The 12,980-nt window shown below is 48.6% G+C and overlaps 1 protein-coding gene and 1 non-coding gene across 2 annotated transcripts; one reads left to right on the top strand and one right to left on the bottom strand.

Annotated features, from left to right (window-relative positions):
* The first annotated feature begins 1,399 nt into the window (after positions 1 to 1,399).
* TRNAH-GUG lies at positions 1,400 to 1,471 on the top strand. Its single transcript has one exon. It is a non-coding gene; the product is annotated as a tRNA-His (tRNA).
* Positions 1,472 to 6,187: 4,716 nt separating this feature from the next.
* On the bottom strand, positions 6,188 to 7,010 carry LOC125534229 (auxin-responsive protein SAUR21-like). The gene has a single exon (XM_048697503.1). The coding sequence runs from the start codon at positions 6,911 to 6,913 to the stop codon at positions 6,536 to 6,538; it is 378 nt and encodes a 125-aa protein (XP_048553460.1). The 5' UTR covers positions 6,914 to 7,010; the 3' UTR covers positions 6,188 to 6,535.
* Between the last annotated feature and the right edge of the window lie 5,970 nt (positions 7,011 to 12,980).

Raw genomic sequence — 12,980 nt, 5'->3', positions numbered from 1 at the left:
TTTTTCCGTTTCTTCTTTCGACTTTCGACGTGCTTGCTGTAAACGTATGGGTACGCCTCCTTGTTTTGTTCTACAGATATACTAGATAGATGGTGCTCAAGTCGTCAACTACTACACGGCGTACGAACCTAAAAAATTGCACGTAGATTTTCCTTTTCAGGCTTAATTTCTATCTAGTTTATGTCTGCAAGGTGATTGCAAGGGGCTGACTGAAGCAAACTGGACGAGTGAATATTTCCTTCTTCTTTTTTCTAGTTTTCCTCGTTTAGCAATCCCATGATAGGCTGCTGCTGTGCCTGCACGGTTGTTAAGGCCCGGAGTGATGATCAGTTGATCACATGATGGCTCTGTTTCTTTTGCACTTCCTAACTAACTGCCTAGCGTCCTTATAAACATTACTTAGTCCCTTTATTCATTTTTATAAGACGTTGAAGACATTTCAGATAACATGCAAGGCAGCCCATTTTCAGTTGTATGAAACGACTGATAAAAGTGAACGGAGTGAGTAACTTTCTTCTCTGAGCATAGTACGGTCGAAGTCGCTCACATTTTTTTAAGGAGGCCCCGGTCTTTGCATCTGGACAATGCATGGAGCCATTTTATTAATTATTCACAAAGACTACAGAAAGTAATACATCAGTAAGCCTAAAGCCACTATCTTGGCAACACACCTGTCTCTACTCCTATCCCCTTAATGAAGGGGTGTACAATGTCCGAGCCGAATACCAAATAGACGCCTTGTAGTCGACGGAAATGACTCCTCGCACAATATTGTCAACCATGTGATCACGATGAGTGGTGCACAGCCAGCGAACGAAGGACCACAACGTGTAATGGAGAGGAACATATTACTACAGAGCAGTGAGAAGAGAACAACCTCTGACTACTAAAGTAGGTGTGTATTTTCACTACCTTGACTTTCCAATATTGATAGGTCGGAAAGGGTTTTGACTTTTGACCAGCTAGTTAGATTGCCCCATTACATGTGTGTTACGCTAGAAAGTTCTTTAATCATGTGTCTGTTCCCGAGCGATGCTCGTGCAAGCTTTTCCAGTGAATGCCACAAACAAAGGACCAATAATACCTAGCAATATGAATCAGTTACTTACTCGAAACTCTAGATAGGCTGGTGTTGTTTGGGGGCATGTAGTCATGTTTCAGATGATCAAATCCTTTTGTTCTGTATTAGGAGTACAAACTTGATGATATCCGTGGATTTATCTCCGATTTTTATCAATGCGAGTGTGTTCAGAATGCTCGCTCTTGTGTGATTTACATGGTTGGTAGGAGTTCGGACGCTTTCTTAAAATGATTTTCACTCGTAAATTTCCTTCTTCTTTTCCCTGGTGGCATAGAAAAGCACCCCTGTATACTTGTGAAAGCCCAGTGCTACAAAATGGTGGCTGTAGTTTAGTGGTGAGAATTCCACGTTGTGGCCGTGGAGACCTGGGCTCGAATCCCAGCAGCCACATTCCACATTATTTTTTTTTCTTGTTGCGATTCAGAAAAGCAAAAGAACTACCAATGTCCAACAACTCGAATCCCAGCAGCCACATTCCACATTATTTTTTTTTCTTGTTGCGATTCAGAAAAGCAAAAGAACTACCAATGTCCAACAACCTCTGGTGTTTTGTCTGATTTATAAATGACACCTGACCTACTGCAGGAGATGGCCAAAACAGGAAGAATCAAAATTTGACGTGTGTGCCACCTAGCAGACATTACCTGACTAAGCCCAGTAGCACAAAATGGTAGGAGTACTTGTCACGTCCAGTTCTTCATTTTTTGCGTCTAGTCTGAAGGATCCTTTTCTCTAATCAGGCCAGTGACTCAGCGAACATTGCCGGGTATAGATCAAACAAAAGGAGATATATTTTGCCGGCACATAATCCCTATTCTAACATATAATCTGGTTTACAGTACCAGTAGTTAGCGTATGCTTCCAAACTTGATTTTCTGATAATATTGTCCATGGATCTGACATAAAGCACCGAAAGAATAAGAAGAGGGACAAAGAATCGGGAGTGCGTACACCAAAAGTGGGAAGATGCCTTTTTTTTCTAGTTGTACCAGCACAGCTGCGTAAAAAGAGATAGGAACAAAAACAAATGTAATTTCATTGATTCAAAAGATAGAACGTTACTTTTGATTATGTTTCTGAACATGCCTTGCATTAGATAGTACTTGTCCCGTCTCAAAATATATGATCATTTTGACACAATGGTTATATAGAAAATAATCTTACATTCTAGAACGGAGGGAGTACGTACTTTCTATTCTAATGCGTACCGATGCATACGCAGAGTTCCTGCTTTAGGAGTCAGGACAGAGTGTCACTTGTCTAGGTGCACTTCTCGCTGTATTGCATTTCGAGCTTCGCCTCTGGACACAATATCTAAAACGATTAGTTTTGACACGTAGCAACGAAGTACGAGTTCGTCCTTGTGTAATGCCAGATTGCCGCTAATGATAAGTAAATAGGCAGTTTTCCGATTAAATTAATCCATGAATAAATCATAAGCATGACATTGACAGCATCGATAACACACTGGTTACGATCTAACAGAGCATGTACTACGCATATAGTAGAAACATCTACGCATATCGCTAATACTGCTACAACAGAAAGAAACATGAGAGGGATAAACGATGTATACCCTCCAATCGGCCATGCGGCGGCGGTGGCGGTGGCAGTAGCCGCGGCATCCTCGACGGCCTTCTTGTCGGCTTCGGCCTTCTCAGCGGCGACACGGTCGGCGTCGGTCGACATGGTGATGACGAAGGTGATGTGGACTAGATGAACAGAAGCGAGCAGTCGCGTAGTCGCTACCCAAAAACCTAATCGCCCCTCTCCCGTACAGGATCCGGAGAGGCGGGGTTCCGGAGGCCTGCTGTCCCGTCAACCATGTACACGGTGAACGGGACGGAGTCGCCGGCGGCAGCAGAGGGTTTGCAGCGCCCTGCGCGTGGAGAGATGTGGGCTAAACCCACGTCCAAGTCGGTAGCCCACGATCCGACGTCTCAGATCGTGGCCCCACCTGTCAAAGACTCTCCGTTCCTGACCGGCAAAAAGAAGCGCATATGAGTGAGCTCGGCTCGGCGAGCGGAGGAGAAGGAATGCGCGAGGGCCTCATCTCTTCTCAAGCTCCAATGGCATGAGGAAGAGAATCCCTTATAAACCACTCCAACTCTCCTTCCACTTCCGGGATGGGACTAAACTTCCCACCACCTTGTCATGCCACCTACATGGGCCCTTAGAGATCAAATCTGAAATTGTCATATGGGCTCTAGACCCATCTCATATTTCAACAGCTAATATATGTTTCATCTGCTAACTCATCAACTTGTTTTGTTGCCACCGGGGTGCATGTGGTCGGATAATCGTAGCAAAGTTTATCATTTCTTGTGAATATACATCCCGTACCATGGTACAAGTGTGCCACATCGGGCAAGATGGTCCTGAGATGGCATGCACCAAATAAAATGTTAACAACATGTTAGGAATTCCTGTCATTTTCTGTGATTGCAAGTTTTTGTCTAGAGATGAGGCAAAAATATATCCTTTGGTTCGTTAATTAAGAAGAGACTTGGCATAAAACCTTGTATACATTACCATTTTCAATTGTTCGGCCATTTTATTCTGAACAACCCTTGTGGTATGTGGTTGAACAATGCAAGATATGACTACACGGTACAATTTTCATGATGATGCAAATCTTTAACTAGCTTCTTGTTTGACAGAAATTTCATAATGATTTTTTAGGGTAAATTTCATAATGATTTAAGCGTGCGTGTATACCCATATTCTCCTTCCCTTTATTACTTTTTTATGAGCCTTCACACGACACAGAGGTGCTCTTATCTAATCTCGCATTAGTTCAGTGTGTGAACGGAACAAAAGTTAATGATGCAAGGAGATTTGGTGCATGTATCTAGACTTATAATCAAGCCAATAATCTGGAGCATAATTTGTCCCGTGCTTCGCTAGATGCTCTACCACGTGTCAAGTACCCACGGCAATTACGCAGTTGAGATCATCGTCATTTGTTTACTTATTAATTAGTTAATTAGCGTACGCACGTAGTGGGAGCCCCGCGAGTAATTGCAGATGATGACTCCATGCGATACATGCATGCATGCATGCTTGTCGTGGTGTGGCATGCATATGCGAGCATGTGACCGATTCTGCAACATAGCCATATAAGTACTGTACAACATTTGAATACGACTTTCACCGCAAAAATAATGATTGATTTGCATACGTGTTGAAGCCAGTTTGATGAAACTGTATCACCTTCACTCTCATGATGAGCTGGGTAGGATACATACGTACCGATGGAGCAAACTAGAAACTGTGGCGGTCTAAATCTGAAGAACATGGGTTTGTGAGTGACGCGGCAATCATCAGAAGGACCAGTACTCGTGTTAGTACTTGATAGTCACGGTTAGTACGTACAACCAAGGCAGTTGATACTGTGGCACTTTCATTTTCAGATGACCTGGCTAGCAAGCACATACATAACGATTCGAGCATCTAGCTAGAAACTTGGGCAATCTAATCCGGTGGGAGAACATGGCTTCGTGACGTGCATCAGGAGGAGCAAGGAGCAGTGCCTGTACTTGACAGTCACGGCTAGCATAACTAGGCACCGGGAAGGACCGATGCCGATGCCGATGCGTGCACGCAGGTGCATACTGTACACTACCGGTATCTATAGTACCGTACAATAGAGACTACTGAATTAGCTAATATATATACTTATTCATTAGCATGCTAAGAGTAAGACTGCCCTCTCGCTCTCCAGTGCATTGTGTACGCACATGTAGTAGGGGACGCACAGATTTGGGTTGGAATAGTTGATGAGTCCACTGGACGCCATGATCATCGCCCCCGCCGCGGAGATTCCCCGCATGTGCAGGCGACGGCCCCGCGCCGTGACACGTACGTTATGTACGCACCCGCCGGTCGACCGATCGAGGCCGCTGAGACGTCGTGCGCACGAGCACAGTCTCACGGCTGCTGGCGCTGGCTGGATGCGGCGCCCAATTTCAATCCAAGCGGATATATACGGTGGAATCATGAGCTGACGACGAGAACTAGCCCGAAACTGATAGCGCATGCAGTGTAGCTGGGCCCGAAAGAAATCCACCGTGGGTGGAAGTGGAAGCGCCCCGCTGGGTGGATTCTGTTCTGCCGATCTAGGGGCCGTTGCTTGCTTTTCCTTGTGCCCGCCTCGCTACGTGCCGATCGCCAGCTTGCTGTTCAATCAGACGAGCCCGCCCGATCCAGGGATTTTTCAGCGCACTTGGCGACCGGAGTCACCTGGTTACCCTGCAGGGAGGTTTGCCGTCTGACACGCCTGTGTCTTTTGTCCCGTTTTACTACTCGCCATGCACGCGCGTCAAGGAGGGGGGACAGGGAGCCGCGCAACCTTGAGCATCGTCAGGCCAAATGTCTGGCAGCAAAACGTCGACAAGATAAGCGAGGTTCAGGATCTGGCAGTCAACATGTCCGCTGCTCGCCGCCGGCAACATGCCGGGACCCTGCAAGGAAGGCCTTGGAGTAATAGGCTTGTCGCGAGCCCGACTAGCGTGACACCTCACACCTGTAGACCTTTGCATGGATTGAGCGCGCAGGTCTTGAGATTGAGGAAATCAACGGACATGTAGGTTACCACGAAAAGAATGAAGTCGTTGAATTCTGAAATGAATCCAGAAAAGAACAAACATCCATGCAAAGTCTAGGGCTCAAAAACGGTGGATAGGTTTCACCACAAGGAACCTAATCAAATGACCCACGCTCGGTTTGTAACTCTTCAAGGTTTTGGTACTGTAGTGGATATCGTATTTCCGTAAATTATACCCCATACATGATATCGGCACAAACTTTTGGGTGACACTACGACAAAGGCAAATGTTTCTTTTAGGAGAGTATGATTGCCGATTTCATTAACGAAGCCGATGCCTTCGCTAAGCTTAGATTAATGATTGATTTTTTTTAATGGCTAACGACCAACGCCTTCGTCTTACTAAGTTTAGGCTAATGACCGATGTCTTCAGCTTACTAAGCTTCTTCTTCTTTTTTGCGGGAGAAGCTTACTAAGCTTAAGCTAATGATTAACGGCCAAGACAAGTTTGGCCACGTCGACATGAATGAATCACAAACGAAACGAAGACCAATTGCATGTACAACAAGAACAACTCAAACAATCTTTATTAATTAATTTACTCGTATGCCTCGGCAAGGAGTTGCACAGACGAGTACTATTAGAATAGTTACAGAGAAAACAATCCCAAAAAACCGTCGCCTTCTTCAATCAGTAACCAGCACCATCACCATCACATACTGTACTAGCCAGCTCCAGTACGTGCGCGTCCGATGGCCGGCATTACGCAGCGCAGAGGAGCACGCCGGCCCTTCGGATCAGGGGGGCCGTGTGCCTGCGCGTCAGGGCGACCGTGTCCGTCACCAGCGCGCGGCAGAAACTGCGTGTGCTCCGTCGCCCGATCGTTCGGTGCAGCGGCGCGCGCGCGCTCACGGGAAGGCCACCCCCTGCAGCAGCGGCCGCGAGTCGCCGCGGCGGCGGCAGAAGGAGGAGCGGCGCGGCTGCTCGGAGTGGGACGAGGATGAGACGCGGCGGAGGACGTCGCGGAGGCGGTCCTCGTCGCAGGGGAGCGCGACGGGGCCGGAGGCGCCGGACGGGAAGCCGTACTCCTCTTCCGCCTGCCGGAGCAGCTCAAGGAAGGCCGGATGGCTCAGATGCGCCAGTCGCACCATGAACCGCGCGCCCTCTGCGCAGACCGCGACGTGCCCCGACGGAACCGGGGCGGAGGCGGTGGAGCGGCGGGCCCGCCACCGGCGCACGGCGCGGCGCAGCCAGGCGATCGACGGGATCGTGATGACGTTGCACATGCTGCCTTGACTTGCTTTGCCCCGACGAGCTATGGAACGCGCTCGCTTGCTGCTGCTAGCTCTGGTTGGGAGACTTTGTTGCGACTTGCGAGCAGTGTGGTCTGTGGTGGTGAGGTGGGAGAGCGGACGGGGCAGCGATATATATAGCGCTGCGGCTAGGGGTCAGTGCCTTTGTGGGTTGGCGCGAACTGCAGGGATGGCACATTGGCACCGCGATGAGATCGAGACGACACGACACCGGGATGAGATCGACGTCCGCTGCCAAGCTGGGGCAGTCCGTGCAGCCCAACCCAGCGCACCGCAGCTTGCACGCGTCGGCTCCTGCTCCCGATCAGGCACGACATTAGTATCTCTTAGCGGCGCCCCCTAATTCAATTCATGTGATTAATCGGGCATGTTGAGTTCGTTCCTGAACGATCGATCTGCATATGTTGCACGTCGAAATGGAGCACGTGATTCCTGTGCCATGCGAGGCCACACATGGTTTTACTACATGATTTTCTTTCCTTGTCTTAGTATATGTTAAAGAAAATAAGGGCGTCTCCAACACCGACTCTCAAACCACCCACAGCCGTCCTGATCGCATGATTCAAACGTGTTTTGTCATCTAACGTGGTTCTCAATCGGTCCGTTTGGCAGTTTGGTCACGCTTTTCTGCAAACAGGAGACAAACAGCGGCTGCGTGTGGGGGGGGGGGGGGGGGGGGGGGGGGGGGGGTCCGCATCTGACTAAGCCGACCCGTCAAAATCCCCTTTTCCGCGCTCACGCGCATTCTTGTCCGAAGCCAGTTCATGCTGCCACAGAGCGGACGCGACCGTTCACTCGACCCGGCATTGAATCAGCTCGCCGGCCTAGATTGCTGCCCGCTGATCGCCCGTTGCGTGCACGCCTTTTGTCCGCATTGAAACACCATATGTCTGACCGCCTACCTTCATTAAATCGGCTGTGTGCAAAGGAACCTACTACGGCGCCCCGAGCACCACCTGTTCTTTCCAGTGTCGGCGAGCACTAAACACCTCTCTGGCTGGCTCCTCGCATTCGCCTGCTATATAAAAATGTCTAGACACTGGGCAAGAGCCACACCTCGCCCTCTGATCTCTCAACCTCCTCCTTGTACAACACCCGCCATGGCCTCCGGCGAATAGAAGAAGGAGTTCTCCGGCATTGCAGCTGCCTGGGTTGCCTGACGAGACAGCCAAATACATGATAGCTTGCCGGTAAACCCTCCGAATCTGGGGCCACCACCATCACCATCGCCACCCCCTCCTCGCCCGTCCAGGCTGGACAACGTCGTCTCCATGCAAATCTGCCACGGGCAATGGCAGCAACGCGTCAGGCAGGTGGGGAAAGAAGCCATGTCGGAGGAGGCTGGCACGTTCACAGCCACCATGGATAGCGAGGAAAAGTAGATCATGGGAAGCCTCCGCCGCTTGGGTCTCGTGAAGGCCACCGCCACCGCGTCGTCGGGTTACATAACCGGTGTCTTGCCCGGTGAGGAGGGGCGTAGACCACGACGACCGTCATCCCCATCCCGAGAAGCAACCCTGATCCGTGCTTCACGAAGCGGATCGAGGCTATTCTTCCCCTCTCACTGAAGCATATCCCTCTAGGGCATCCGGCGGTCCGATGAGCGGGCTGCCGGTCATAGGAAAGACACGTCGTGGGAGTGGTGATCCGCCGCGGCTGGTCGTAGACTAGTATTACCGCGGAGCAGTATAGTTTAGCTTAGTTAATTAAACTATACCTGAAATGTAAATGTTTTCGCCCAGTTCAAATGAAAATCATACGGTTTGCATGTAATTCATCAAGTTTGTTTGAAGAGTGTTTGATATGTATGCGGACAACATTGGATGGCCGGCTCCCGCATCCGTCTTCACGGACTGGTCTCCCTGTCCGCGGACGGATGCGGTGTCTGGTTTGCGGGTCAGCGTTGGATATTCCCTAATGAAGCGTTCGGATACCATCCACGCTGCTCAAAACGGCTTCAAGTCAAGCACTATGGTTGAAAACAGCGCAGATTCCCCAATTTTCTTTGAGAAAGCGGAGTCGATTGCTCTATTCACTTTTGCGTCTTTCCTGTTTATATTTGGTTTTCGTTCTGTTTTACTCAATTAACCGAGAGATGTATGGATTTTCTATTCGGTTCCCCTCACTAATGGAATCAACCCCCTTCTTCTTCAAGCAACCGCGGGAGCTCCCCGACGTATTGATGAGGTTCCGTAAAATGAAATTATATTACACAAATAGCGATGGGATACCATGTGTAATAATGGGATGTGTCGAAGTCGACCATGATACATTAGAGTCAAACCCAGAACAAACAAGACTATATGGACAATACACGAGTGAATAACCAAAAACTATCGCATATGGGGCAACCTTACCCTAGAGCTACCACTTATATTTTTTTTTTTGCCGAAACCAGCCAAATTTTCAGTAGTTATTGATAAAAACTATTGATTTGAGTTAGGTATCGATTGTGGTGTTTCAAACTTGTTTATCACAGGGCCCCATGTTCGTTCCCGCGAGACATCGCCAACCTGATGGCTGTTAATGACGGCGCGCGGTCGCTTAGTCGCTCGGTCGGTCGTTGTCTAGTCAAAGGCCGACCCTCTCGCCCTCTCCTATCTCGTAGCCAACCCTCTCTTTCCTAGGTGACGGCAGCCATGGCGGATGTGAATCCCAACGATGATGCTAACGTGGTGTGGGGTTAATGATAGTGGCGACGGTGTCGGCGGCGAGTTCTCGGAGGTCTAACTTAACACAATTCATTCTTAGGTAGATGTCAACACAAGTAGCAGCATAATTCCCCATGTAAGATTGAAGATCATAGCATTTCATAGTACACCAATTTTGATATATCCAACATATAGGAACTACAAACTAAACAAGTGAGTTGAATCATCCATACACAAAAGAAGAACATCAACGACAAGATTCGACCAGTATTGTACATTACAAATTGTTCTTTTTCTTGCGAAATATACATTTCAAATTGTTGTACAAGAACAAACTATCATGGACAATAAATATACAAGTATAACAAACTTTTTTACGGAAATCTTCGAATAGAAGTCCAATGGTGTTGTTGATACCCTAGATGTACTTCAGGAGATGCGAAGCTCCAGGATGGTATTTCTTGTGGGATAGAGCGAACTAGAAGGACAGACTGGAAGCAAGAAGAAAAGCGGTATCAATGGTCCGAATGAATCATTTTGCTTGCCACGTTATTTGTCTATGTTAAAATCAATAATTGTATATTAGGCTACCCCACACTAAGAACAGGTATACGGCTCCGATGTACAATGACATTAGGCACATATATCAAATCTTATACAAGACGATTAGATGAAAAAACAATATACACTAACAGAATTACCAATCTTGATACGGATCCACAACCCACAGTCCACGTGCCCCCGCTCCTTCGTGTCACCAATCCCCTCCCTCTTAGAGCATCTACAATCGCATATAACAAATATGACCTCTCAAACGCCCGCGGACCCGCTCGGGCGTGTTCGCAGGCAGTGACCGGATACTCCTCATGTTAACATAGCTGCATCTGCACATCTCATACTAGATTCCAAAATTTATATAAAAACAAGCAAGCTAAAAAACCTACATACTACGTAGCTACTCCTTGTCGGAGATGTCAACAATCTCCGTGCCCGGCTTCAGGTGCATGGGCGGCAGCTGCAGCTCCGGCTGCTCCGCTCCGACCTCCTCTTCCTTTATCTCTGTGTCGAATTCGGCAAAGAGCGTGTCGGACACCGCATGGTCCCGTTGAAGGAACTGTCGGTTGGCCTCCACACATGCCTAATCCTGGATGGACTCCAGGATGGCCTGCTGCTCCGTCATCTCGGCGGCTTAGGCGACGGCCTAGGATCCCCATATCTGTCTCAAATTTGGGCTGGATATAAGGGGTACTTGTCAGCCCGAGCATTTGACGCCCGTTCGAGGCTCCCGTCTGGATCAGATTATTACTTGCAACACCGAACCTTCAGCCCTTGTTTAGTTGCACTGTATATTCCCAGTACTGGAGTATATAACAGCAGCAGCCAATCATTGATTCAACAGCTTGGTGCGTACATGGAGTATCTCGAGTTCCAGGCATAGACGTACGTGCATGTCGAGTATAAAAGCTCACCCGTACGTGTTGCTTAGACGCAACACACCATACCATATCCGAACGACCGAACGATTTGGCAGTGCCTCTGGTACTACGACTACGAGAGGTACTCCGTACCACACTCCTTGTTCAGACCCCGAGACGATCACTTCCACGAGCTAGTACTCATCAGCATTGTATGGAGCGACCAAGATGGCGGAAAGCGACTGACCAGTTCAGCTCAGCCCACGGTTCAGGAGTCCCTTCACTTCTTTCCGGCGGGCGAGGCACATGTGTATGCATGCATGCATGCGGCGGCGCACGGCAACCGAACGTGGAACATGCGATCATAATTCCAGGAGGACTACTGCTCCGCCTGTGCCGGGGCATTTTTCACTGTTCTGAGAAAACTTTAGCACAAAATAAACTCCATACAAAACTATTTGAAGATTTGACCCTTTTTAGAAACGCCACAGGTTGTGGTGTTACTGCACTATATAAAAACGCCAAACACGCCCGCCCGTGTTGTTGGACTGGTCGAGACGCTACATTGCAGGGCAGAAATGCGAAAGGGGGTGGTGTTGCTGCCCAAATATGAAACGCCATTGCTTGTGGCGTTTCAAGTAGCTTGTTCACATTTGCCACTTATTTATGTAGGGGAGCAATGCAAGCTAGCTTGGCGTTTTCAAATAGAGAAAAAACGTCATGGCTTGTGGCGTTATCAAAAAAGTCAGATCGTGAAATAGTTTTTTGAAGGAATTCGTTTTCTGCTAAGATTTGCTGAGAAGGTCAAAACAGTGAAAAAGTCCGTGTGCCCGGCGATGACATTGTCTACTGGTTTCGTCAGTTTTTCCGTTACTGTAAACGTATGGGTACACTTCCTTAGTTTAGATCGATGGTGGCATGGTGCTCAAGTGGTCAACCACTACACGGAAAAATTGCGCGTACCTTCGTCTTTTCAAGCTGGATTTCTATCTAGTTTTATGGCTGCGACGTGACTGAAGCAAACTGAACGAGACAGTATTTCCCGTTTTCTTTATTCTTCTCGTTGTTTAGCACCCATCAGCAGGCCATCATTGGATGCTGCAGGGCATGCACGGCCGGTTGTCATGCTCGGGCTGATGATTAGACGATGGCTCTTTTTCTTTCGCTTCCTAACCAACCCATTAGACAGTGCCGTCAACCAAGTGATGATAAAGAGAAGTGCACGTACGGCCAGCGAACCGAATGACCACGGCGTGTAACGGAGCTAAACAGCGGAGAATAGAACAACCTCGGGATGGGGCTAGTGTTATTATGGGGGCATGTCTTCATGTTTCAAATTATCAGAGCCTTCTGCTCTGCACAACCTTAACAACATCCGTGGCACAACCTTAACAACATCCGTGGATTTATCTTTGATGTCCATCAATTCTACGGTTTGTTCAGAATGCTTTTGTGTGTGAGTGCGTGCGCGTGGGCACTCGTATGTGCATCATTGTTTTTTATTTTAGAAAAGGAGGATGACCCCCGGCCTCTGCATCTGGAAGGTGCATACGGCCACTTTATTGATTATTCTTGAGGACCTTACAAAGTATTACAACAATATGCCTGAATCCACCATCTTGGCAACATATGCTGCTACTCCTATCCAAAATGATGAAGGGGTGCTAGCTGGGCCACTACCCAAACCACTCACCTAAGCCTAACATCAAAAGCCGGAAGCCGAAACTCATTCGGAGGCCCCAGCCGAGCCACATACCGGGTCTGGGGCACAATCCGGTCAGACGCACTCGTGTGTCGTCGCCGCCATCTTCCACAGGTCTTCAGATCATATTGAGGCTTCTACCTTGTCTGGCCACTCAGCCATCGACGTCACCATGACGCCAGACAGCAACCTCCTCCTGCGCGAGCCCATCTCCGCACATCGGACGCCGAGTCTCCACAGCTCCATGCCATCGATCTCCGCCGCCATCAAAG

The sequence above is a fragment of the Triticum urartu genome, chromosome 2 (assembly GCF_003073215.2).
Source record: "Triticum urartu cultivar G1812 chromosome 2, Tu2.1, whole genome shotgun sequence".
In the NCBI taxonomy this organism is placed as follows: domain Eukaryota; kingdom Viridiplantae; phylum Streptophyta; class Magnoliopsida; order Poales; family Poaceae; genus Triticum; species Triticum urartu.
This window is presented reverse-complemented; position numbering and strand designations above follow the sequence as displayed.

What these genes read in the sequence shown, in the direction of transcription:
- LOC125534229 (XM_048697503.1), bottom strand. Translation starts at nt 6,913, where the DNA reads ATGTGCAACGTCATCACGATCCCGTCGATCGCCTGGCTGCGCCGCGCC.